Source organism: Octodon degus, unplaced genomic scaffold (genome assembly GCF_000260255.1).
Source record: "Octodon degus isolate 3935 unplaced genomic scaffold, OctDeg1.0 scaffold00018, whole genome shotgun sequence".
NCBI classification, from domain to species: Eukaryota; Metazoa; Chordata; class Mammalia; order Rodentia; family Octodontidae; genus Octodon; species Octodon degus.
The window spans coordinates 17594217-17619290 of NW_004524594.1; the positions used below are offsets into that span (position 1 = coordinate 17594217).

A 25074-nucleotide genomic window follows, 5' to 3' on the forward strand; every position below is an offset into this window, starting at 1 on the left:
AGGAGCCTGAGGGTCGTAAATATCCCATGAGCCTCTTGCAGAAAACAGGCTTGAACACCAGTAAGATGGGCTCCACGCTCCTTTCTCTCTGGTGCTGGGTAGCTACTCAGGCTTGCTCTGTTTCCATTTGTAGGTTGTTAGTTGGGACTGTTACTAATGAGAACACTTTCTAATGATGCAACCCACTGTGTCCCCAATTGGGTTCACATAACATCATTCTGACTCTCTCTGTCAGGGACAGCAGGCATTGACTTGGCACCTCCCTGGTGTAGGTGAGCCCCACGTGAAGCATCGCTCTAGTGTCTGGCACAAAGAGGGTCAATGCTCACCCCCATCTCTGTGACCACCCTGGAGCACAGCATCAAGTTTGCTGGAACCACCACACTTACATGACAGGGGAGTGCAGGCTCTCAAGAGTGTGGTCTCGGGGGCTGGGGCAATAACTCAGTGGAATAAGTGCTTTTCTGGCAAGCTCAAGGTCCTGAGTTCAATCCCTGGTACTGAAAAAAAAGTATGGTCTCATCATTTCTGCTCTGTGCTTTGTCCTGCTCCTTGAGTTGGGGATACTCAGAGAAGGACCCCCATTGTGATTTAAGTGCAGGTGCTGACCATACAGGGCCATGGCTATAAGTGGGGCAAATGAAAAGCTCCTGCATGCCTGTCACTCACAGTCTCTTGTAGAAAGAGAAAACAGGTATATGGACCCAGACCCCGGCAATGCTGCGGAGGAAAGCCAGCCTGGGAAAGCGCTAGGGAGAGGCATGGATGTTGAGTGGGGATGGGTCAGGGGCTCTTGAAGTGATGGCTGGGGAGACTTCAGAAAGGATAACACCGAGTAAAGACCTTCCAGGGGAAGGAGGCCGCCATAGCACAATAGGTGCCATGTGTAAAGAGGCCGCAAGCTTGGTGAGCTCATGGCACGTCCAGAGGCCCATGTGGGCAGTAGGCCAGAGTAAGAGAGGGCAGGGGTAAGGCCAGGAACCCGCACCTCACACTGGAGGATGCCGATCCCACACGGCGGCCTGGATGATCCGTGTGTTTGGACTATGTTTCAGTTGTGGTGGAAACACCTTAGTGTTTCTGGAAAGGTAATTCTGGTCTCATTTTCTCCTTTTATAGAAGAACGTGAAGGGAGAAGAGAGTCTTATGAAAGGATTTAGTGTGGTCCAAGCTCATTTTAGGACATTTGAATGGAAGGTCATGATCATGATTCTTGGAAGATCAGTATTGTGACAGACACCCCTCTACAGGAGCTTTACTAGAGCTTAGCAGAGGGCATCCATGGGAAACCTCAGCCAACATCACACCTCCTGGTGACAAATGCCAAGCTATCTGCTGCCGGTGGGGAAGAGAGCAAAGACATCCGCTATCACCACTTCCCCCCCGCCCCAGCATGTGCAGTCCTAGAACAGTGTGGTAGGACAAGAGAAGGACGTAAAAAAGGACACAGTTTGGGAAGGAAGAGATGACATTGTCTTTGCTTGAAATAATTCAGCTACCTATGAGAGACATACTACAGAACAATAAAGCAGCTACTAGAACTAGTAGGTGAGTTGAACCAGGTCCTGTGGTGCCAGGTCAATAGACAAAGGTCAATTGTGTTGTCATGCATTAGTGACAAACATTTGGAAATTTTAAAATTTTATAGCAATATAGTACTATTAAAATTGCATCAAGGGCCAGCCAAATAGCTCAGTGGATTAAAGCGCCTGCAAGCAGGTGCAAGGGCCAGAGGTTCGATCCCTTGGCCAGCTGTGCCGGCCCTGCCCCAGGGACGCGCTGAGACAGCAATTGAGACTGGGTGTGGTGGGTGCTCTTGTAATCCCAGCTCTTGGGAGGTTGTAAACAGGTTGATCACTATGAGTCTGATCTAGTAGTGAGACCCTCAGTACCCTGTAGACCCTTCCCTAAAAATAAAAAAATAAAAAATTGCATCAAAATACATGAAATATTGTTGTTATTATTATTATTATTATTATTATTGTTGTTGTTGTTGTTGTTGTTGTTGTTGTTTGTACTTTAGGGAAGGGTGTACAGGGTGTTCAGGATCTCACTACTAGCCTCCCAAGAGCTGGGATTACAGGAGCATGCCACCATGCCCAGTCTCAATTGCCATCTTAGAGCCCTTTGGTGGTGGAGCTGGCAGGGCAGGCCCGGGATTCAAACCTCTGGGCCCTGCGCCTTTTTGCAGGTGCTTTAATCCACTGAGCTATTTGGGAAATATTTATGTTTAACGAAAGAGCAGAAGCATCTGTTTGCTTAAAATACAAAATGCCAGACCTGCGAGATAGCTCAGTGGACTAAGCGCCTGCTTAGGAATGTGCAGGGACCAGAATTTGATCCCCAGCACCACATGCTGCACTGGCTCCACCCCTGGACACCCTGAACCAGCCACAGAGTCTGGGCATGGTGGCACATGCCTGTAATCCCAGTGCTGAGGAGGCTGACAACAGGAGGATCACTACGAGTCTGAGCTACATAGTGAGGACATGAACCAACTACATTACAAAAAAATGCTTAGGTCAAATGAAACATAAATAAATGGAAAGCTGGATCATACTTACCATTTGGGGCACTCAGTATTGTTAAAATGTTAATTTCCTCTAGAATAATTGTGAGGCTCCTTACAATCCCAATCAAAATCCCAGCAGGATTTCTTTTTTTGATAGAAATGTACAAGCTGATTCTAAAATTCACATAGAAAAGTAAGTACTTATATTGGCTAACACAGTTTTGGAAAAGAATCAAGTGGGAGGACTTCTGCTACTTGGGTTCAGGCCTCACCATAGAGTTGCTGTGACTAAGACAGTCTGGCATTAGTACTGGCAAGAGAACAGGCTCGCAGGTTAATGGAACAGAAGGGAGGCCAGGAATATATGCTCCATTGATTTTGGACAAAGATGCAAAGATGCAAAAGGCCATCCAATGGAGAAAGGGCGGCCCTTTCAACAGATAGTGGAATGACGGTCACTCTTGCGAAAACACACTAACCAACAAACAAATAAATTGACTCATGTTGCTATGGTTTGGATAGCTGGGACCCCCAGGCTCAGCTGTTGAAGATTTGGTTGCCAAACTGTGGTGCTGTTGGGAAGTGATAGAGCGGTGTAGAGGAAGGGCCTAGAGCAAGGAAGTGCGGTTCTCAGGGATGTGTACTTGTATGCACCCTGACACTTTCCTGTCTTTCTTCATGTCCTCAGCTGCCGTGATGTGAGCAGCTCTCTCCACCATGGGTTCGTGCCAGGATATGTTGACTCATCACAGGTCCAAAAGCTTTAGGGCCACAGACCATGGACGACAACCTTCAAAACTGTGAACCAAAATAAACCTTTGTGTTTCAAGTGGGTTAACTCAGGCGTTTTGTTACGGTAACAGAAAGCGCTCTCTCTCTCTCTCACACATACACACACACAGCCTATGCACTCTAATAAAAAAATGATGTTGACATGGGATCCCAGACCTAAACATAAAGCCTAAAACTATAAAACTTCTGCAAAAGTACATAGGAGAAAAACTTCTGTGGCCTTACCCTAGGTAATGGTCTCTTAGATATAACAACAAAAGCACAAAACCATGCCACACCAAAATGACACATAGGACATCAGGAAAATTAGAAACTTCTCTTTAGAAGACACCACTAAGAGAAAAGGCAAACCAGAGACTGGAAGAAGAAGTTTTACAAAGTGCATGTACGGTAAAGGACTTAAGCCTGGAATATAAGAAGGACCCTAGAAAGTAGCCCAATGAAAAGTGAGCCAAAGGTTTGAACTGTAACTTCACCAAAGAGGCAACACATGTGGTGAATGAGACTCAATGGGCGTAGCCACTGGAGAATCTGCACAGAAGCGGCCATCCACCCAGGAAAATGACAGCCACCACTACACAGATACCAGACGCCGGGGCATCTGGGATGTGTGGAGCCGCATTGCCTCCCGTAGTACTCGTGGGATGCAAGAGGGGGTGGCTACCCTGGAGGATCGACTGCCAGTTTCTGGAAGGATAGCACATGGTGCCCCTGAGAATTCCCTGGTGGAACGAAGACACACTCCCCACAAGAACCTGTATACGTGTTTCTTACAGCTTAATTCACAGTTGCTCAGGGCAGACAGAGGCCGAGCCTGCTTCAGTGGGGTGAATGTACCTTATGTGCTATTTCAGTGGATATTATTTAACAATTGGAGGAACAGACCATGGACACACACAGTGGCACGCGTGAATCTCACATACTCTCCTGGAGGGAAGAAGCCACACGTGAAAGTCAACACACCGCATGGTTCATAGAACATTCTGGAAATGGCAAAACTGCCAGAACAGAAGAGATCAAATTTGTCAGGTGCTGAGGAAGAGATGGGAAGGGTTGACCATGGAAATCCCAGGGTCGGTCCTGTAGTGTTGGAATTGTTCTGTAACTTGCCTGTGGTGTACTTACATAACTGCACATTTGTTAAAACTCACTTACACAGGGGCCGGGGAGATGGCTCAGTGGAATAAGCACTTCCCTGGCAAGCGCAAGGGCCTAAGTTCAATCCCCGGTTCTTCCCCGCCCCCTAAAAAAAATAATAATAATTTGAAAAAAAAAACCTCACACAATGAAAAGTGTGAATTTTACAGAATATATCTCAAAAGAAGCATATCAGTGGAATGATGAGAAAAGAACCTGTCCACACCATAAGCAATGATCCAAATGCAAGGCTGCATACAGTAATGAGCGTGGGTATGTGAAGTGACTTGGGTGGGGGTCAGGAGTTGGAAACAGTCTGAGGAAAGCCCAGAGTGTGCCGGCAGATCTGGACCTCTCAGAAACAGCTTCCTACCCTGGCGTGCTTGGAGTCTGATCGCCAGGATGTTCTGGGATCCTCAAGCTCTCTGATGGCATGGCTTGGAATTGGGGATAGGCCCACAGACATTGGTCATCAATTGAGGACAGCCCCACAGGCCAGCTCAGAGCCAGGAAGCCACCTCTGCTTCCTGTCTGAGGGCCTTGCAGGCTGGGCAGGAGCTACTGGCACGGCCTCGCATCTTCAGAGTCTCCACAAGTGACTGGGACCTTATATGAGCATCCTGTGGGGCGATGACCATGGTTTTGTCCTGGACTAGGCCAGGGTCTGTCACCACAGGAGGAGCTTGGCAGCATGGAAAGGGTTCCCCCTGAACAGAGACAGCTTCTGAGTCAGGGTCTGGCTGTTCTCAGCCCAGATGCACAGGTGGGCCTGAGGTCCCAGACCCAGCCATTCATGACTCACTGCTCTGCTGGACACCTACTCTGGAATGGGCTGGCAGGCTGATACTAGGCCCTGGCCCGAGAGGAAGGGACACACAGTTGGCCTGTGGGCCACAGGACTCAGCAGGGGAGCTGAGTACAGGCCTTTCTCTGGCCACAGGAGAAAAAAAAGCCCTCACTATTCAGTCACTGAGGGAGAAAGCATGGGGGTGTCACCAGAAGAGTTCATGAGGGAGGGGACAGTGACTGTACCTGGGGCTGGACTGGGCCCACAGCTCCTACTCATGTCCTGCTTTGGGAGGTAAATGGACCCCAGACTGTGCCTGTCCCAGTTACCCCCAGTACCCACTCTCCTCTCTCACTTCCTAAGGGTCCTCAGTGCCCCCTCCAAGCCCAACACCCCCCCCCGACAGAACTGTAACCCCAGCTGCTAGCAACTGAACGCCATACGCTCATTTCTGTTTAAGGCCCTTAGGACCATCAGCCCATCCAGGACCCGTAGGAATTTGGGATTTTTGCATTCCCATGTCTGGCCTCTTACAACTGAAATCTACAACAGCATCATCCAACAGAACTTTGTGGCATGAAGCGTCCTGGAAGCTATGGGGCCTGCTGGGGTGCTGGTTGCCAGACATACGCAGCTGTTGAGCACTTGGAACATGGCTAGTGTGACCGGGTTTGAGTTCATCAAGTGTCAGTTTTAATAACTCTGCCTGAGCTAGGTGTGGGGGTGCACACCTGTAATCCCAAATCTTGGGAGGTAGAGGCAGGAGGATATTTTTGAGTTTGAGACCAGCCTGGGCTACAAAGTGAGCTCAAAGCCAGCCTGAACTGCATAGCAAGGCCCTGTCTCAAAAAGACAAAGCAAAACAAAACAAAACAACCCAACTAACTCTGCATGGCCGATGGCTACCGTAGAGATAGCAAAGGTCTAGGTGCTTAAAATCTGAGTCTGCTTGGCTGCTATGGCCTGTTGCTTCACGTGGAATGCCCAGTTCACAGGTGGGGGTGGGTCCCAGGACAAAGCAGAGCTACCCACTTAGATGCACGCCCTCCCCGCAAGCCATCTACAGATTCCATGCGATTTCTTTCAAGATCCCAAAGTAAATTTCCACAGAAATAGAAAAATCCCTCCTAAAAATCATACAGAATCTGAAAGAACCCAAAAACCAAAACAATCTCAAAGAGAGAACTAAGCTGGGGGACTCAAACCTGATTTAAACCCTCACAGGGTTGAGCTGGAGAGATAGCTTAGCAGACTAAGAGCCTACTTTGGCAAGTGCAGGAATCAGGGTTCAATCCCCGGCACTATATGCTGCACTGGCTCTGCCCCTTGGCGCGCTGAGCCTGCCACCAAGACTGGACATGGTGGCATACACCTGTAATCCCAGCACTGGGGAGGCTGACTGCATGCGACACCATGCCTGGTCTTGGTGACCAGCAGGGGCAAGGGCCAGCAGGGCATGTGGTACCAGGGATCGAACCTGGATTCTGGTGCTTACCAGGCAGGTGCTTAGACTGCCAAGCTATCTCCCCAGCCCACTTAGCCCAAGGTCCGTGACTCCAGAGGCCACTGAGCTGGGAGCAGACTGAGGACAGGGTGAGTCATTGGAACTGGGCCTTGCACAGTGGCGCCTGGAACGTGCTTGTGGGAGCTCACTGGCTCTGAGCTCCTGGCAGGTGAGCCCAAGCTGGGTTTGCCTATCAGGCTCTGGGGAGAGCCAGTGCTCAGGGCTTGGGGTCCAGCAGAGCGGGACTCAAACTCAAATGAGTCCTGTGAGGTCAGAAGTGCCTCAAGTGACTTTAGTCCTTGGGACTCAATTTCCTCCTTTTGCTCCTAGGTGAGGTGGTCTGCTGGGGTCATCCAGGCACACTGTGAGAACAGGACTCCACCCCCTGTAGGTGGCAAGTGGGAGCTGTCTACCACACATTTAGCTCTCATGGAGAGTACATGATTTCCTGGCTGGGAGCAACCCCTTCCCAGCAGCATGTGCTTCCCCGGACCCCATCTTCTACTTGGTGGGTTCAGGACTGTGGCTTGTAGCCAGACCCCAAAGGCTTTGAGGAGGTGGGTAAGAGATGGTCAGGCCTGGCAGAGATGGGGCAGGAGTACTGACCTAACTGCCCCCAAACCATGCCTCTGGGGTGGTGACTTCCAAAAGATCCCTCTTGCAGGGTGATCCTTAAGCCCTCCTTCTCACGGGCCCCACACCCTAAGCAGCCAGTTTGTGCCATACCAGCTCCAGCCCCAGGGGGAGGGAGGGCCTCCCTGTCACCCCAGTTTCCCAGAGACAAAGCCCAGGCCTCAGGAGAACACACTCTGTGTGACACCAGGCACAACCAGCTGAGGACCTGGGCAATACTGGGACCCTTGGGATTGCTGGAAATTCCAACAGGGCGATGCCAGGGAGTATAGCACCAGACACAGATGGAGGTACTGAGGTCAAAAGGACGGTGTTCCCCACCTCTGTGGGAGGGGGGCTGTAAAATGGAAGGAACTGGGGTGTGGGACAGCTCAGTCCTTGTGGCTATCTGGAAGGTCCCAGTCAGCTGCAATTGGCAGCTATCCCCTCCCAGAGCAGGAAGCCCACTGGGTGTGGGCACAAGACCCCCCTCCTCAGCACCCACACAAATGCCTCTCTATTTTATAAATAGGTCACTTGGAGAAAAGAGCTGTGGGTGAGTGATCCCCACCCCATAGCTACTGGGATTCCTGCTTCGTGTACTAGTGGGGATTCCAGGCTATAGAAAAGAGACCTGCCCAGAGCATGCCACTGGGAGGGAATCTTGGGGCACCCCCTCCTCCCAGCTGACCAAATGGGACCTGTAGCCCTGAGAGGAGATGGCTGAATGATGTGTTTGGATTGAGGCAGGGCCTGGACTCTGAGGCAAAGAGCTGGCTGGCTGCACAGAGCAAGACAAAACTTAGACTGGTATCCCTGCCCCACACCACCCCCAGGGATACATTTCCAGAACTGCGTGGACAGAGGGAGACTCAGAAAAAACCCCTGGACCAGCTGCCAGCTCCTCCCTTCCCTACTTGGGCTATTTGCTCTTTCCGGCCAGGGTGACCTTTTGGAGCCCCGATAAGCTACTTCCCGTGCAGGAGGTGAGAGGAAAGACGGAGGAAGCCCTGAGCCAGTGCCGCCTACGTGCGGGCTGAGCTTTTCCTGGCTGGGTGGGGTGCAGCCGGAGGAATCCTTGGGAGCACTGCTGCCAGGTCTGTACCCCTCACTGCCCTAACTTCTGCCTTCTCTGCCTCCAGACAGGCCCAGGCCAGGCTCAGGACCAGTGTGGGCATCCTCAGGGCCTTTGCAGACCTGCCAGGGCCTCTCTGGGATTGGGGAGGATGTGCCTTTTCCTGCAGGCCCTCCTAGGCTCATGCGGTGCACCCCTTTACCTAGAGAGCCCTCCGCAATCCAGGCAGAGGTTGTCAGTGCTTTGTGCCCTCTGGAAACCGCAGCAGCTTGGCATCTTGTCTGCTGTGAACTGGCCTTGGCAGGCTCCCTGAGGGATTTCCAGCAGCTTATCTTTCGTCTTTTAAGAGGCTTAATTAGAAGAAAAACCTTTCTCCTTTTAATCCAGAAAGAAGGTGTGGTAATCACCTTCTTCCCAAAAAAAAGTAGCAGTAGAAAGAAGGAAGGAGGGAGGCTCAAAAACCTCAGCCTGGGAGGGCAGCTTGCTGTCCTCTCCAAGGTCTCAGCCTTCCCATCTGTCAAGTGGAAATTTTAACGACATTCATGGCAAAGCTTGTTTGTTGGTTTGTTTGTCTTGAGGAGCTTTTTAGCAGTGTGCTGGGCATGCAGTCGGTGCCCCACCCCCTCTACTAGACCCACTAGCCAGCACAGGTGGGCATAGGGTGGGGGTGGGAGATTGGGTTGGCCCTGGGTCTTTGCAGCAAGCCCTCCTGGGTGACAGTCAGGCCTTGCAGCTTTGGCCCACTGTGCTGACCCTGGACATGGTAGCCCTTGGCACTGGGCTGGGCCCAAGGCATGGCCCAGCCCTCCTCTCTTCACATTTCCCTGCCATCTACTTCCTAGAGAAGGTCTCAGGTGAAGAGCCTGCGAGGTCCTCCAGCAAACCCTGTCCCACACTGACCCCTGCTGGGAAGAGAGGAAGTTGCTCTGGGAAATAAAAACAAAAAATCCACTGGCCACCGCTGGGTCAAGTATGGGTTGGACTAGAGCTGGCATTCTGAACACCACAGTAGCTCCAGGCTGGGGCACTGAGACTTCTCAGACGGTGTTGATTGTAACCAGCCAACATTTCCTGACTGATATGAGAAGCCAGGTCTGGCTTGGGGAAGTTACTTTGGCTGTCACTTGTATGCTCAGCTTACCTGCAGGTAGCGGCCGACCTAGGTTACTTCTGCTTCCTGTCCTGTACTAGTCCCAACATCCTACAGGACCCCTGAGCTTGGCTGTCCTCTGGTATCCACTTGAGAGGCAGAAGGGCTGGGGCCTACGTCTGCATGTCCCTTCTGGAGTCCTTCATTCAGTCCTGAGCCTGGCCTGCAAGTGGTAGGGACCTTGGGACAGTCCATAGGGCCCCAGCCACAAAGATAACAGGCAGGGGAGCTGTCGTCCAGTAGGGGCTTGGCTGTTGTCCGGCATGTGTGCCCCAGTGGTGTCACAGCAACATCCCTACTCTGACTTTGTTCTTGCTGAGGGCGTGTTTGCTGTGGACATGCCCCACAGGACAGCTGATCCAAGACGACCTGTGACGTAGGGTGGTCAAGTCCTCCAAAAACACCCCCAGGATGAATCTATCTCTGAGACAGCAAGCAGAAGGCAGCGATGCTTCTACTGCCTCTACGGAGCTACAGACAGGGCTAGAACAGACTCTTGCAGCATCAAGAGGACCAGTCTATTCTTGGGGTTCTGGCCTCTGGAAGAAACATGGGATTATTCAGCCCATAGGCCAGGAGGAAATAAGCACACAGCTCACTGGTATTGATTGAGGATGGGGCTGTCCAAGGCTGTGACAAGGGCGGGGGTGCTAAGAGTGGAAGACAGGGACACAGCACAGGTACAAAGGGCGGTAAGGATGCTCAGTAGGGACTTAGTTGAATGCTTTGGGAGCTCACATCTTTCTCTGCCACCAAACCTTCCTCTCTTCCCTGCTATAACTCATGATGGCCAGACAGGCACCATCTGTGCCAGGAGGCCTGTGTCACCTCTCTCTGACTTTCATATACCTGTCAAGGACACAATGAAGGTGGTGGCGACAGCAAGCTGCAAGTGCCAGTGACAGGACAGATCCCTGGAGAAGAAGGTGCTGAGTCTGCATGGGCCCATCCCTCAGCTGGCATTCCTCAGCTTTGGAGGTCCTGGGGGCCCAGTGTGTGTCTAGGTGACAGCCTCATGCCTGGCTGGTGTCAGTATTTCTATGGGGCTGCCCAAGGTTGGGCATTCTGTGCCATGGGAACCCAGCCTGTGGAAAACAGAGTCCTACCTTCCAGACTGGGGACATTTAGGAGACAGATGGCCAACATGTAGATAGGATGACAGACCCCTGGAAACGTCACCCCAGATGCCCCTCCCTTTTACCCCCAGGGCCCCCAAGCCTGATGTGACAGCTGGGAGGCCCCAGCCTGAGCCAGTCCCCCAATCGGGCCTGGAGATAGAGCCAAGAAGATGCAGCGAAGGAGGTCTGAGCGGGATGTGAGCTGGGGACACTGAGGGTGACAGGGGTCTGGAGAGAGAGACACTTGCTTTGCTGTATAAGGATAAATTATCAGCTGGACAGTCTGCCCTATCAAGAACACTGGCCCTGACTCAGGCAAGACATGAAATTTGTGTTGGAAGCAAAGGTGACCAGCATCTGTCCCGAGTCCCTGAGTCAGCCTGAGGTGGGGAATCCTGCAGCCTGCTCTGGCTGGAAGGAGCTGGGGTGACCTTGTTTCTGCCTCAGCTTCACCCTGGAGAGTGTGAGGAGGAAGCAGGTTGGGTAGTCTTGGTGCTGCCTGACCCTTGGAATGGGGGGATGTGGTGGCAAGGATCTGGACGGAGGCTGCAAGCACTCCGTCTGAGTCACCTGGGCCTGGGGGTATGTGTGGGCCCAAGGGAAGGGAGGGAGCCTGGAGGACACTGGTAGGGACATTGCCCGGCCTCCTCTCTTCCCTCACCCCACAATCAGTTCTTTTGCCAGAAGACCCCTCCTCATGGCCCCTCCAAGAAGCCCCCTCTCTGTAGTCATTTCAGGCTCTGGCTCTGCCAGCTTCAGGAGCCTCTGCCAGGGCCACTGGGTAGGAGAGGAAGCCTTGAACTGCTAGGGGTTTCAGCCACAGGGACAGGACAACGCTGAACCCACAGGCACCTGTGTGTGTGTGTGTGTGTGTGTGTGTGTGTGTGTGTGTGTGTGTGTGTGTAGGTGGCCTCTGGGGTGCCAGGAGGAGCCCACTCATCTTGTTTCCTTCTCTCTTGGCTCTTGGCAGCCTTGTGCTCCTCCCTGCCACCCCCTTCCCTTCCGTGGTGCTTGTAGTTGAGACGGTGCTCAGGTCAACTGGGATTCCCCTCCTCTTCCCACCCAAGGCCAGGAGCTGGCCAGAAGCAAAGGGGGGTGTCCAGGAACTGCAAGCTGACTCTTGGAGCAGAGGATGATGAGGCCAAGGGCCAGAGCATGGCAGGGCCTGAGGGTGCCCGGGGATCTCAGCTCTAGACTCCTAGCCATGCCTGAGGACCTGGGGTCCCCGGTGCTGAGCCCACTTGGCCTATCCCCAGAGTGGGCAGCAGCTCTGGGTCCTGGGCCATACCCTGTGAAGTGGCCCATGTCTTAGGTGACCTCATGTGTTCTGCTTGGTTAAGTGTGGCACTTGAGACTTTGTGGGGACCCACTTATCCTCTTTCATGAATGTCCTATGCAAGCTCTTCTCCCACTTTGCCAATGAGAAACCAAGGATGAGAGGTCCCCGGACCCTCCTAGGGTTGTACAACTGGGGCTCCACACGGGTCCGCAGGCTCCCTGCCTTGGCTGGTCGATCAGCACTTAGTGTGTCATCCTACGTGCTTTGCTGCATAGTCAGCCAAGAAGTATAGCTCTGGTGGAGGACTGCCTGGAGGAGGCATTGGGCCTCTCTGCCAAGACTCCCATGGACACCTCTCCAGGGGGTTGTGCCTGTTGGCTGTGACCCTGTGCATACTCAGAGCAGGTGGCCCCTAGCAGCAGGACCCTCAGCTGACTGAGAAGCCTGGAGGGTCCTGTTTAGCACAGGGCAAGACACTGAAGCTCCCGGGTGAGGCGTTCTGGGTGGCTGCCGCTCGTGAGTGGTGTTACATAAATGCTGGGAAAGCATGCAACACAGTTCCTGTGTCCCTGCTGGATGCTCTACAGGGGCCATCGCTCTAACCTTCTCCAGTAGCACCTGGCAAGTGTGAGGGCCAGTTGGTGGCACTCCATTAATCAGCACAGCTGCTCCACCCGCACTGGCTCTTTCCCTGGATCCCTACTTGGGGCTCCTTCCTCACTGCCCCCCTTGCTTCCTCAGGTGAGGGCTGGTCTTCTGTTCTCAGGAGCCTGAGTACAAACACAGTTCAGGGACCTGGACCTCAGCTAAAGGTCAGCAGGGTCAGCACCCCATGACCTCAGGTTGGATGCAGGATCTCCTTCAATCAGGTCTGCAGCCACCAGCCTCCCTCCCACTGCCAATGACCTGACCCTGGAGCCCTGAAGACTGTACCCGGCCCCTAGACCCCCTGTCTGTACTCAGTAGTCTGCAAAAGTTCTTAGACTGTTCATGGAGTGTGGGAGACCCCTCCACCACCACCTGACTATCTTCAGCTGTCTCTTCTATTCTGCCAATGCCATATTAGATCATATTAGATCAAGGGTTTAGAAATAGCCCCTTTCAAGTCTGCTTCTTAAAAAAGAATAACTGAGTGAGAGGAGTTGAAAGTCACAGACACAGACAGGACAGGAGGACGCTTCCCAAGGGGTTGAACACAAGGGGCTGGTACCTGCCGACAGGTTCTCCTCAGCCCACCTGTCCTGTTTCCCTGCCCCTGGAGGGTTTGTACGGTCCCTCACCAGCCTGCTGCCCTCAGTGGTTGTGGCGGCAGCGGCGAGCCTGGAGGAATGGAGCAGGTGCTGGGAAGTGGGTGCAATGCAGCAACTGACGCTGGGGCACCTCAAGGTGGCGCTGTTGGAGCCCACTGCCTGCTGGGCTCTGAACAGGCGGGGCGCTGCTGATGGCCAGCGACCTGGCACCAGTGGTGGTGGTGCCTCGTGGGGTTCTTGCCTGGCTGGTTACGGTGCAGTCCCCAACGCACTATGATATCTGCATAACAGCCTCAGGGGTAGGGGAGACCACCCCCTAGTCTTCTTCCCACGAGGTTCCGGACCCTCAAGTACAGCGATCACAGGATCCTAGTGCTGCAGCAGCAGCTGGACCCCAGAGGAGGGGACCCACACACACCAGGTGAGAGGCGCGGGTGCTCAGGTGTCTGAGCAGGGGCTGTGTGGGGCGGCACTCACCGTGCAGCAGGGCATGAGGTCGATGGGGGTCTCTCCTCTAGGCTGGTCGTCGCTGCCCGGCTCAGCTCTGCTGTCCCCAGTGGGCTGTGCCCGCCCAGCAGACTGCTCAGCCAATGGCACAGACCCCGGCTGCTCCGCCCCCAGCACAGGCTCTTCCTGGCAGGGACCCGGCTCCAGACGGAGGAGCTGAGTCCTCTCGGGCACACAGGTGTTGCAAGGCTGCGCGGGTAGAGCGCAGCGTCGGGCTGGGGGTTTAGGGGGCTATTGCAGAGGCTGGTGGCTCTCAGGGAGTCTCAGATGCACATCCCAGGGGCAGCCACAACTGATTACATGCGTGGTGTATGAGGGTCAGCTATCCCCTCGAGCTGGACCAGCTGTAGTTGCTGCCTCCTGGGCAGGCACCAGGCGAACCTGGCTGCAGCCTTGGTTGCAGTGGCGAGCCGTGTGAGCAGGGTGTGTTACCTAACACCGAGAAGCCACTGCCCCACTCTGCAGCGAGTTTGTTTAGGGACTGCAGGGAAGCCGAGGCTTCACCCTCAAACACAGAGAACATCCTCCTGACAGGCACCCCATGACTTGTGGTGGCTTTTCTCCCCTAGGAGAGGTGGGGCTGAGACCGAGGACCATGACAACTGGTTAAGGGTTCCTAAGATTTTGGCTCATCTTCCTGTATTCTAGAGTTAGTCCCCATAGCTGAGTATGTGGCTGCCTCACAGCCGAACAAAGTCCAGACCAGCTCAGTTCAGCCCAGCCTGGTCAAGCCTAGTCCAGCCCAGTTTGACTTTAATCAGTTCAGCCCTTTCCAGTTCAGTCTGGCTCAGTCCGGCTCAGTTTAGCCCAGTCGACTCCCCTCTGCACAGCACTACCCAAGCCCATGTTGTTCACAGGAAATCTTTTGTAGAAGAAGCCTGCAGAAGCTGGTTCAGAGGGCCACAGACACCCAGCACAGGCAGCCAGGGGGCTTCTGGTAGGTGGCTGCTGGGAGGGCAGTGTGACAGATGACTTCAGTGTCTGTCCTTTGTGCCTGGAATGTGCCATAAGGCAGTCCCTGGCTCTCAGCTGCGGGAACCTTTTGCCTTCCATGTGCCAGCATCAAGCAGGAGCAGCCTGCCCTTAACAGAGGTGGCCCAGATTCCTGGACAGCAAATGGCACAGCGCTGTGGACTGCGGCGATGGGCTGCAGCATTCTAGGTGGTAGGGGGTCTCAGAGTGGCCTGCCCACATCTGCCCACATGGCCTTGTGAACATGATACTTTGCTGAAACTTGTCACATCAAAGAGAAAGCAGAAGACCCTGGAGGCTATAACTTGAGCTGTATGAGCACTCATCACGACCCTCCAGGGGACGGGGGAGGTGATCTTTGTACACAGACGGAATCCAGATCATGGAATGTAGTAAGTGCCCCCGAACACACAGTGTCATGTTATTCCTCTCATATGACCTCCCCAGAGATGCTTTTTGAAAGATGTCCTAGTCCCCAGGTTACAGACATGGACGCTGAGTATCTGTGAGGCTCGCCATCCCAGCTTTCTGTGGGAGGATGGCTCAGGAAATGTGGAACCTCACTTCCTGGGGTACTGGGGGAGCGATGGCTGATGGAGGCTGCTCTGTGGCCAGGAAGTTGTGGGCAGCTAGTAGGAGATGTTTGTCTTATTCATTTTGGGGAACTGTGGCAGTCTAGGACATTCTATACCAGCCAGCCAGGGCCAGGGGCTGCCGGTGTTTCCTGCTGTGAAGTCCTGTAGATTCCTGCCCATCTTCTTCCTTGGCCAGCATCAATGATGTGCAAACAGGGGGAGCATGGCCTGGTGGGGACAAGGGGTGGGCACAGTCCATGTAAATGTGAGATTAGGGACTCAGCTGCACAATGCTGGGGACTTTGGGGGTAGTTTGGCTCCCCACCAGGCTTTTCTTGCCCAGATAGTCAGTGAGAGTGACTTCAGCCTAGAGGGACAGAGATGACTTGCCAGTCAATGCACAGGGGAGGGCAAGAAGTCCTCTACGGCCTCCGTAGAGTTGTGGATGTTGGGTATTTCGCGGTGCCAACAAGAAAACAGTAAGATATATTTTGGTACCAGGGGATGGGTTATTTCTGGAATGTTACCTGACCATGTGGTTCAGAAGCCACTGGAATCGGTCATTCGGAGGAGCTTGGAAAGGTTTGGGGAGTCCAGCTGGAGGAGCAGCTACAGAATACTAAGAGCTGAACTTGATCTGGAGACTCTGGTCAGAGTTAAGAAAACCACCATGTTGAGGGCAAACGAGATAGCTCAGCAGGCTAAGCCCTTGTTTTGGCAAGTGCAGGGACCAGAGTTCGATTCTGGGCCCCACATGCCACACTGATCCTGCCCCCTGGCACACTGAGTCAAGGACTGAGTTCGGGCATGGTGGCACATGCCTGTAATCCTAGCACTGGGGAGGCTGAAAACAAGAGGATCCCTGCGAGTCTGAGCTGCGTATTGAGACCCTGTACCAAATACATACATGGAAAAGAAAAAGAAAACCATCATATTGAGAAAACTGCAGCTAGTAAAGATCAAGCTCAGGAGGTTTCAGGTGGGAACAAGGACTCTATAGGTGTTGGTTTCTAGGCTGTGTGTGAATATGCTTTGGTAGAAAATTTGCTCATATTCTGCTGCTTTGAGGGTGGCTGAGATTAAGGGTGGCAGACTACTTAATCTGATGGAGGGAATTTCAAGGCCCTGGCTTGGGTACTACTGGAGGTTTTTAGTCAGCTCTACTTTGAAAATTGAGAGCAAAGGGCCCAGCAGAATTATTTAAATAGTTTGGCTGCAAACAAAGCTTGGGGCCTACAAATATGGAGCAGAGGAGCTTGGGTCCTGAAAGGTAAACATTACAAAGAATTCAAATACTTTGGAACAGATCAAGAAGGAAAACGGCTTAAGGGCATATGCAAAAGCATCACTCTTTGAAGACTTCAAATTGCAGAAGTGCTTTGAGAAGAAAGCCCAGGGCATTAAGTTGGAGAAGATGGAGAAGAGCTGCTTAGGAAATTGATCCTCAGGGTTCAGTTTACTATGCTCAGCCAGAGGATGGGCATTTAGATGCCTCTCCAACTCCAAACAAGGTGCAAAAGGGCTCAGCTACTGCTCTAGCTGGTGGCTGAACTTGACATTATGCACATGGAGCTGATTTTCTATGCATGGAGAATGCAAGAGTTGTGGGGTCAGAAAGGATCCCATTCAGATTTCAGAAGAAGGATTGGGAGATCAGGCGGTGTGCCCCTGAGAGGGCAGTAAAGTAGAAAGTGCAGTGGAGACCCCAGGATGTTGGGAAAGCCAGGAATGGGGCTGGCTGAGAAAAACCCCAAGTGAATAAAGGCAGCCCAAGAGAGAAGCACGAGGGCCACAACTATAGGCAATGTCACAAGGGTAATGGTACTGAGGTCCTGTGAAGGTCACATTTCACTGCAATTTTCTGAGGGTGCTGGACATGAATCTATAGGATTTCAGAAATCCAGATGAGTTTCAGTCTTGTTTTGGTCCCATTCCTTTCTATCCTCCATTTCTCCCTTTTAGAGTGGGGATGTTTACCCTGTACCATTGTAGATTGGAAGTGTTTCACTTTTCATTTTTACAGGAGCTCACGGCTAAGCATTTGTCTAACATCACAGGGCAGACTTTGGGCATGGACTTTTTAGCTGGAACTGTTATGACTTTGGCAGCTCTTAGAGATGAACTAAACACATTTTGCATAAAGAGATGTGCATAAGTTTTTGGGGGGCAGTGGTGGAACATCATGGTTTATATCTAAATGCCCCCGAAGACTCATCCACTTATAAGTGGGGCTTTGGGGGGTTCTTGGATCATGAGTATGTGATGCTTATCAGTGGATTGGTCCACTGATAAACTGATAAGTTTATAGCTAAATATGATGTTGGGAGGTGAAGCCTGGTTGGAGGATGTGGGTTACTGGGGTCATGGCCTGGAAGGATATCTTGGCTTGTGTCTAGACATCCCTCCAAAGCCTCAAGCAGTCATAGGTGGGGCTTTATCAGAGTGTGGGGCTGGATCTAGAGTGTATGATACTGGGATTGATTCACGGTGCAATGCTAGGCTCAAGGGCACTGGGGTTAAGGGTGTGAGTGCTGCTCACCCTAAGTAGTTGGGATAAGATAAGGAATAGAAGTAACTGTGGTCATCCATTGGCTTGTTTTGTTACCTTCTGTCTGCCCCTCTGCAATGTCTGTCTGCCATGCCACCCTGCCTTGGAACCAGCCATTATAGACAGAAACCTCTTACAAACTGTGAGTGAAGTATTTCCTCCTTTTACTTTGGGTGAAAGTTAGGCAACATGAGAAGTAACTAAGATAAAGGGTCTATCTCCAGCCCTCCTGCCTTGATCCCTCTCTGCTTCTTGCTGCTGCAGCATAGGCTGTGTTTCCTCTACCGTGCCCCTCTGCCACCCTTCCCTGCTTGAAAACCAACTGACTATGGACTGAAACCTCTGGAAACCGTGAGCCAAAAATAAGCCTTTTCTCCCCAGAGTTGTGGATCTTGGGTATTGTGTCTAACAATGAGAAAGTAACTAACTAAGACAGCCCCTTTTACACAAAGACTGTTTTTTTTTTTTCTTTCAAAGGCACAGGGAAGGCATTCCCACTCTAAAATAGAGAAAATGGCAGAGGTCGGTAATCTAGTTGGTGATGGCTTGGGAGGAGTCTTCATTTTCCACTGCCAAAAGTGAAAATTTCACCATCCTTTAGATACCCCACATTCCCTCACCCTGTGCATCCTCCACCTCTCCTACAGATAGCCCTACTCCTCCTCCCTACTCCTGTCTTTCCCCCTTCCTCTCTCTTCCTCCCTCTCTAACTTTCTTTTCTTCCCTCCCTCCCTTCTTTCTCTCTCTCTCTTCTGATCCCCTTTCCTCATTCCTCTCTTTTTCTCTTCCTCTTCTCCCTTCTACTCCCTCCCTCTCTCCTGGGCAACAGCACTGACTGGCACCTAGCTGGTCTGTGTCCAATACTGATACAGACCAAGTTGGTACCAATACTCCCGAGCCCATGCTCATTACACGTGCAAACGCCCCTAAAGAGGCTTGTGTCCTATGTGCGTTGGAGATTGTTGATGTCCAATCTTGTAATGTGGAGACTTGCCTGGTGAAGAAGCTGCTTGTGTTACATAGGGTCAGGCAGGCACTAAGGTTCAGTGGGGGTGGTTTAGGGAAGGCTGGGAGTGCAGGAACAGAGAAAAGGTGTGTGCTTTCTTCCTCCTGGCTTCCTCAACAGAGAGTGGTCATGCCTTGAGGAAGAGTCACAAGGATGGTGATATTGATGATAATGATAAAGATAGTGGTGGTGGTGAAGATGGCAATGGTGGTGTTGGTGCTGATGGTAATTTTGGTATGGTCAAGATGATGATGATGGGAATGGTGATGTGGTGCTGCTGCTGCTGCTAAAGATGATGGGAATGACCACAGTGATAGTGAAGATGGTGATGATGGTGGTGGTCATGATGATGGTGGGGGTGGTTATGATGATGGTGGGGGTGGTCATGGTGATGGTGGAGGTAGTCATGGTGATGGTGGGGGTGGTCATGGTGATGATGGGGGTAGTCATGATGATGGTGGGGGTAGTCATGGTGATGGTGGGGGTGGTCATGGTGATGGTGGGGGTGGTCATGGTGATGGTGGGGGTGGTCATGATGATGGTGGAGGTAGTCATGGTGATGGTGGGGGTGGTCATGGTGATGGTGGGAGTGGTCATGGTGATGGTGGAGGTGGTCATGGTGATGGTGGGGGTGGTCATGGTGATGCTGGGGGTGGTCATGGTGATGGTGGGGATGGTCATGGTGATGGTGAAGACAGTGATGATGGTGATTTTGGTGCAGGTGATGATAATGATGGCAATGATGATGGAAAGGATGGTTATAGTGATTCTGGTGAAGGTGAAGATGTGTGTCACAGAGGTGACCTTGGTGATAGTGACAAGGAAGCCAGTGATGATGGTGATGATAATGATATGATGAACAGATGCTGTGTCAGACGCTTGGTGCAAGGCTGCATCACCGGCCCTGAGTCCCTGGAAGCATGGCTGCTCCTCTGTCCCTCTTAGAACAGCAGCAGGGGAGATGGTTGCCCTCAGAACCTTGCTCTGCTTCTCTCCTGGTTTCTCCCCAGCACTGGTCCAACCCCTGCATAGGAACAGATCTCCCCTTTTCCATCTTCCTCCCTGACCTCATGGGTCAGTTTGTCCTACCTTCCTGCCCTACCATGAGATGCTCACAGTGTGATTTCAGAGCCCCTGAAGAGCAATGAAGAAAGTATTTTAGGGGAGGGAGTAACCCCTCCTGGAATATGCTCTGGAAAGACTGCCCTTGCTGCAGGGACACCCTGGCCTCCTCTCTGTGTAGGGCAGAAGCTGAACAGCCTGGTAGTGAGGCACTAATGGGGAATGAGCCATCCCAGGGTCTTGCTGGTACCCGCAGGTGGCTCCATCTGTCTTTTTGGGCTCTTCTGCCTCTCTGGCACGTCTGGGCCTGGCTCCCCACAGGAAGCTGCCAAATGTCCTTACTCAGCGTCTGTCCCTGCAGCCACCTCTTGCAGGTCATTCTCTTCCAGGCCATTAGCCCTGCCTATGCTTTTTGCCATGGCCCCTGCTGCCATCTGTCTGGGGGAGAGGGCTGGGACCAATCTTAACAGACCCGAGACCTTATGAGGCTGAAACATGTGAGTGTTCATGAGAACCCTGGGCCCACAGCTCTGAGTGTCACAGAGGTGCTCACGTGTCTGTCATCAGAACAGATGTGAGGGTGAGGCCTTGGTTCCATCACCGTGGGCATGGGCTCTGCCACTGTCCAGCTGGACAGCCTGGGGCAGACCCCACCTTGCCTGGACTTCAGTTTCTTCCCCTGTAGAATGACATGACTCAGACCAAGGAAGCCAGCTCTTATCCTGGCAGAAATTCCCGGCAGGCATAGCTTGCTGTACATTATGCATGAAGAACTCTTGAGCACAGCCACAAAGAAATAGGCTGTGCCAGTTTTCTTGAAGCTCAGGACTTCTGGATTTGTTTCTTCTCTTTTTCATAAAAACTGGGGACAAATTTCACTTGCTTCGTCTTTAGTCTAGAAGACAATGGTGTGGTACAGTGGCCTGGGACTCAGGTGACCCTGGAGGAGGAACCCTGGGAATTGGCCCAGACTAGCCTAGAGCCCTGGTCCTTCCACAACCCTCCTGTGTGGCCAGGTTTGCCAGCCTTGCCAGCCTGAGACATTCACGAGGGGTCAAACCTTGATTTTTATTGAAATCTCTTCATTGTTCAGTGCTAGCAACTAATTTAAAAATATTTTAACCTCTGTGCTGGCCTGGAAAGGTGCCCACCTGCAGGCTCCATGGGTTGGGGCCACTGCCAGGGTGACCTAAGCCCTATGCTTTGTGTGTTACACCTGCTGACCTCTCAGGCACGGAGGGCTCTTTGATGCCTACTGGAGATGCCAAATGGTCTTGAGGCCTGAAGTTCCCCTGCGGTGGCTCCAAACAGTAAGTTTGGAGGAATGGAATGGGGTCTGCTCTCCAAGCCCTGCCCTGGTGCCTGGGCTTCAGGAGGTGGTCAGTGCAAAGAGACAGGGAGCTCTTGCGCATACATTTCAGCTGGTAGAGGGGATGCCAAGATGCAGCATGAGGCTGGGGCACAGCCCAGCCTGAAGGCTCGGAGCAGTTTTCTTCCAGTCTGATGTCCGTTTGTCCTGCCAGGCAGTGTGCTCATAAACTGGAACCCGCAGAAAGAGGAACTAGGTCCTGACACTAACGGATGAGGGGAACGAAGGGTGCCGTACTTTGGGTCTGGAGTGCTTCCCAAAGGCTCATGCATTGAAGGCTTGGCCAAGAGCAGGAGTGTCCAGAGGCTGGGCTTTGGAGGAAACATTTGGACCATGGTTTCATTCATGGAAGAATCCGTCAATGGGTTTATAATTAAATTGATTATTGAGAGGTGGTGAGAACAGGAGGCGGAGCCTCGTTATAGGAAGCAGGTCCCTTAGGGGCATCCCTGCTCCCCAGCCCCTTCCTCTCACTCTTTTTCACTCCTGGCTGTCATGAGATGAGAAGCCCCTCCTCCACATGCTCCTACCACCATAAAAATATCAGCAAATAAAACCTGAAACATTTCAAAAGGATTATATATCTTGACTAAGTAGGGAATGTCCAAGGAATACAGGATCAACATCAAAGAATAAATCAAAGCCTGGTGTGGTGAACTGCACTTGTAATCCCAGCACTCTGGGAGGCTGAAGCAGGAAGAATAAATGCAACTTGGACTCTAGACTTGGCAACTTAGTGAGACCCCTGTCTCAAAATCGGACTCGTAGTGATCCACCTGTTTACAGTCACTCAAGAGCTGGGATTGTAGGCCTGCGCCACCATGCCCAGTCTCAATTGCCATCTCAGTGCACCCTGGGGTGGGGCCGGCATGACAGGCCCAGGGATCAAACCCCTGGCCCCTGCTCCTGCTTGCTTTATTTTTTATTTTTTAATTTTAATTTTAATTTTTTTGGGCAGAACCCGGGATTGAACTCAGGCCCTTGCACTTGCCAGGGAAGCACTTATTCCACTGAGCCATCTCCCCACCTCCTGCATGTGCTTTAATCAGCTGAGCTATTTGGCCGCCTCCATCCGTGTCTCAAAACCTAAAATAAATAAATAAATAAATAAATAAATAAATAAATAAATAAAAAGAGCTAGGTATGTATCTCATGCTGAGGCCCTGGGTACAATCTCCAGTACTGTCAAAATATAAATATAATTTATCCCATCAGTAGACTACAGAGAGGCTATCATAGGATCATCTTATCAAATGAAGGAAAGAAGCAGTTGATGCAATCTGATAGTATGTGATTGGAAAAGGCTCTCAGAAAGCTGGGTATGGGTGGGAATTGTTGCATAGATTATCAAATTGGAAGGATAGTTAAGCGACTATAAAACATCAAAATCAATGTAAAAATCCAATACATTATCAACAAATTATTGAAAAATGAAATTGGTAGATCGTTTTTACGTAGCAGCAAGACTCCTTAAGTACTGCAGAGTGACTCTTATGAGAGATCTGTACTGAAAACTGCAGCAAATAGCTGGCAGAAATCAAAGATTAAAATAGAGGGATAAACCATGTTTCGCATGTTGAGAAACTAAATGTTGTGAAGATGTTTGTTCTCCATAAATTTGCCTGAAAAAAATGAAATAGAAGGAATTGTTCAGTTCTTCACAAGTAGACTTCTGCAGAAATTGTCAAGGAGGCTCTAAAATTTATGTAGAGATACACATCTTGGCAAAGTAGAGAGCTGTATGATTTACACCACCTGATTTCATAACATAAAAGCTACAGTTAGACGCAGTGCCCGCAAGCAACAGCTTTACAGTACAGACTCATAATTCCGTGGGAACTGGGATTCATGTGGCAAAGAAATACACAAAACTGACCTGGACTGGTGTCCCACCCCATCCATAATGTTTACTTGAGCTGAACAATTGGGGATGTGAACTTGCGAATTAGCCCTCGGTCCCCCAGAAGTCCCTGTTCCCTCCTAGCCTCTTCTCACGACTGCTTTTCTCTGCTCTCAGCGGTGGCTGTGGCTTACCTCACACCTACAGGGAAGGCCGGGGCTCCTCCCCATCCCCATGTCATCCCGTTCCACCACACGGCCTGTCCACCCACCCTCTCAGCACCCACTGTCCTGTCCATTTCCTGAATGATGGCAGCAGCTTTCTGAGCTCATAACTGCAAGTCCCTTGGCTGTCCTGGCCCTGCTGGCTCATCCCTCCAGCCTGCTGTTCGCTTGGGGTCTTTAATACCAACACTCTATCACAGTCCCTCCAGGAGCAACAGGATGAAAGAGTGGTTTCCACTTGCCTCAGTTTCCTTCCTGTGCTCTCAGATGGGGGTTCCTCATACTTCACAGTGCTACTGCTTCACCTGTGCCCTTCTCCAGATGTTGAGCTCCTTGGGGACAGTGGCCACCAGTGCAGGTCTGTGAGTTGCACACTGTGCCCAGTGCATGGCCAGGAGCACACTTGGAGGACAAGGCCCCAGCAGCGGGGCTCAGTGGTGAGCAAACCTGAGCCCTTGCCTGGCATCAGTGGTCAAATTGTGGGCTGGCTGAGAAACATCCACAATCCAGGACCAGCCCCTCAGCTGCATTTCATTTTAGCTGCCTCCTTTACTTGTCTAGCCTTATTCTTCATCAATTACCCATCTATCATCCATCCATCCACCCACCCACCCATCCATCCATTCTCCCCACCCATCCACCCATCCATCCATCCATCCATCCATCCATCCTCCCATCCACCCACAATCCACTCATCCACCTATTCATCCATCTACCCATCCATCCATCCACTCATCCATCCATCTGTCCCCCCCCACCCATCCATCATCCCATCCACCTACCCATCCATCCATCCTTCCTTCCTTCCTTCCATCCATCCATCCATCCATCCATCCATCTCCCACCCACCCATCCATTATCCACCCATCCATTGTCTATCCATCCATCCATCCATCCATCCATCCATCCATCCATCCATCCATCTGGCCAACTGTCTATCCAGTGAACACATCTTTTTCCCATTCCTGGATGACAGCAGGGCTTTGTTTCCTCATTATTTAATGACATGTACTTGCTCAGTGCCTTGTCTTGCACTAGAAAAAAAGCTGCCCACAGACACAGAACTAGCCACCCTGTCATTGCAATGTCACCCTCCCTGAGTCCACTATGGCCTCAGACCAGCAGAGTCCCATGTCCCCAGTCTCCCACTAGAGCCAGCCCTCCTGAGGGCTCAGGCCAGGGAAGGGGCAGAGGGCCTTCATCCTAGCTTCTCTGGGGCAGGCGGCCACAGGTAAGCTTTTCTTCCTTCTTCTTTTGAACAGCCTCCAGTTTCCACAATGAGCAACAGCACATTATTTTTTCAATGGGAAAAAACCACAACTGTATCTAATATTTTAAAGATTGCTGTGTAGCACTTTGTTATAATCATTTTTGCACAGCGGTGATATCTTTATTTTGGTGAAAAGTAAAATATAAAAGGAATTTCCTGAGGGTCTGTATTACATGAGCAAAGTGTTCTTCACTAAAAATGTGTCCATCCAGTGGAAAGGATGTTGGCAATTTATCTTTTCAATAAATATTTTTTGTAGGCCCTAAATTTGTCTCAGTATTAAATGGCAATCCCAGCTCTCCCCTTTATTATTATTTTTTATTTTGAGACAGGGTCTTGCTAAGATGCGCGGGTTGGACTCACACTTGTGGTCCTCCTGCCTCAGCCTCCCAGGAGTGCTGATTACAGGAATTTGCCACCACACTCAGCTCAGTGTTTTAACAATGTGCGTGCATGGAGGGAGGGAGATATATTTGTGCATTTTA

General features: G+C 51.6%; 1 protein-coding gene across 1 annotated transcript in view; it reads right to left on the reverse strand.

Moving 5' to 3' along the window:
• Positions 1 to 13712, reverse strand: part of Osbpl5 (oxysterol binding protein like 5) — an 84035-nt gene extending 70323 nt beyond the window's left edge. Inside the window, exon 1 of the mRNA XM_023710687.1 lies at positions 13694 to 13712. Coding sequence (XP_023566455.1) covers positions 13694 to 13708 — 15 coding nt within the window. The 5' untranslated portion in view covers positions 13709 to 13712. The remainder of the gene's footprint in view (positions 1 to 13693) is intronic.
• Between the last annotated feature and the right edge of the window lie 11362 nt (positions 13713 to 25074).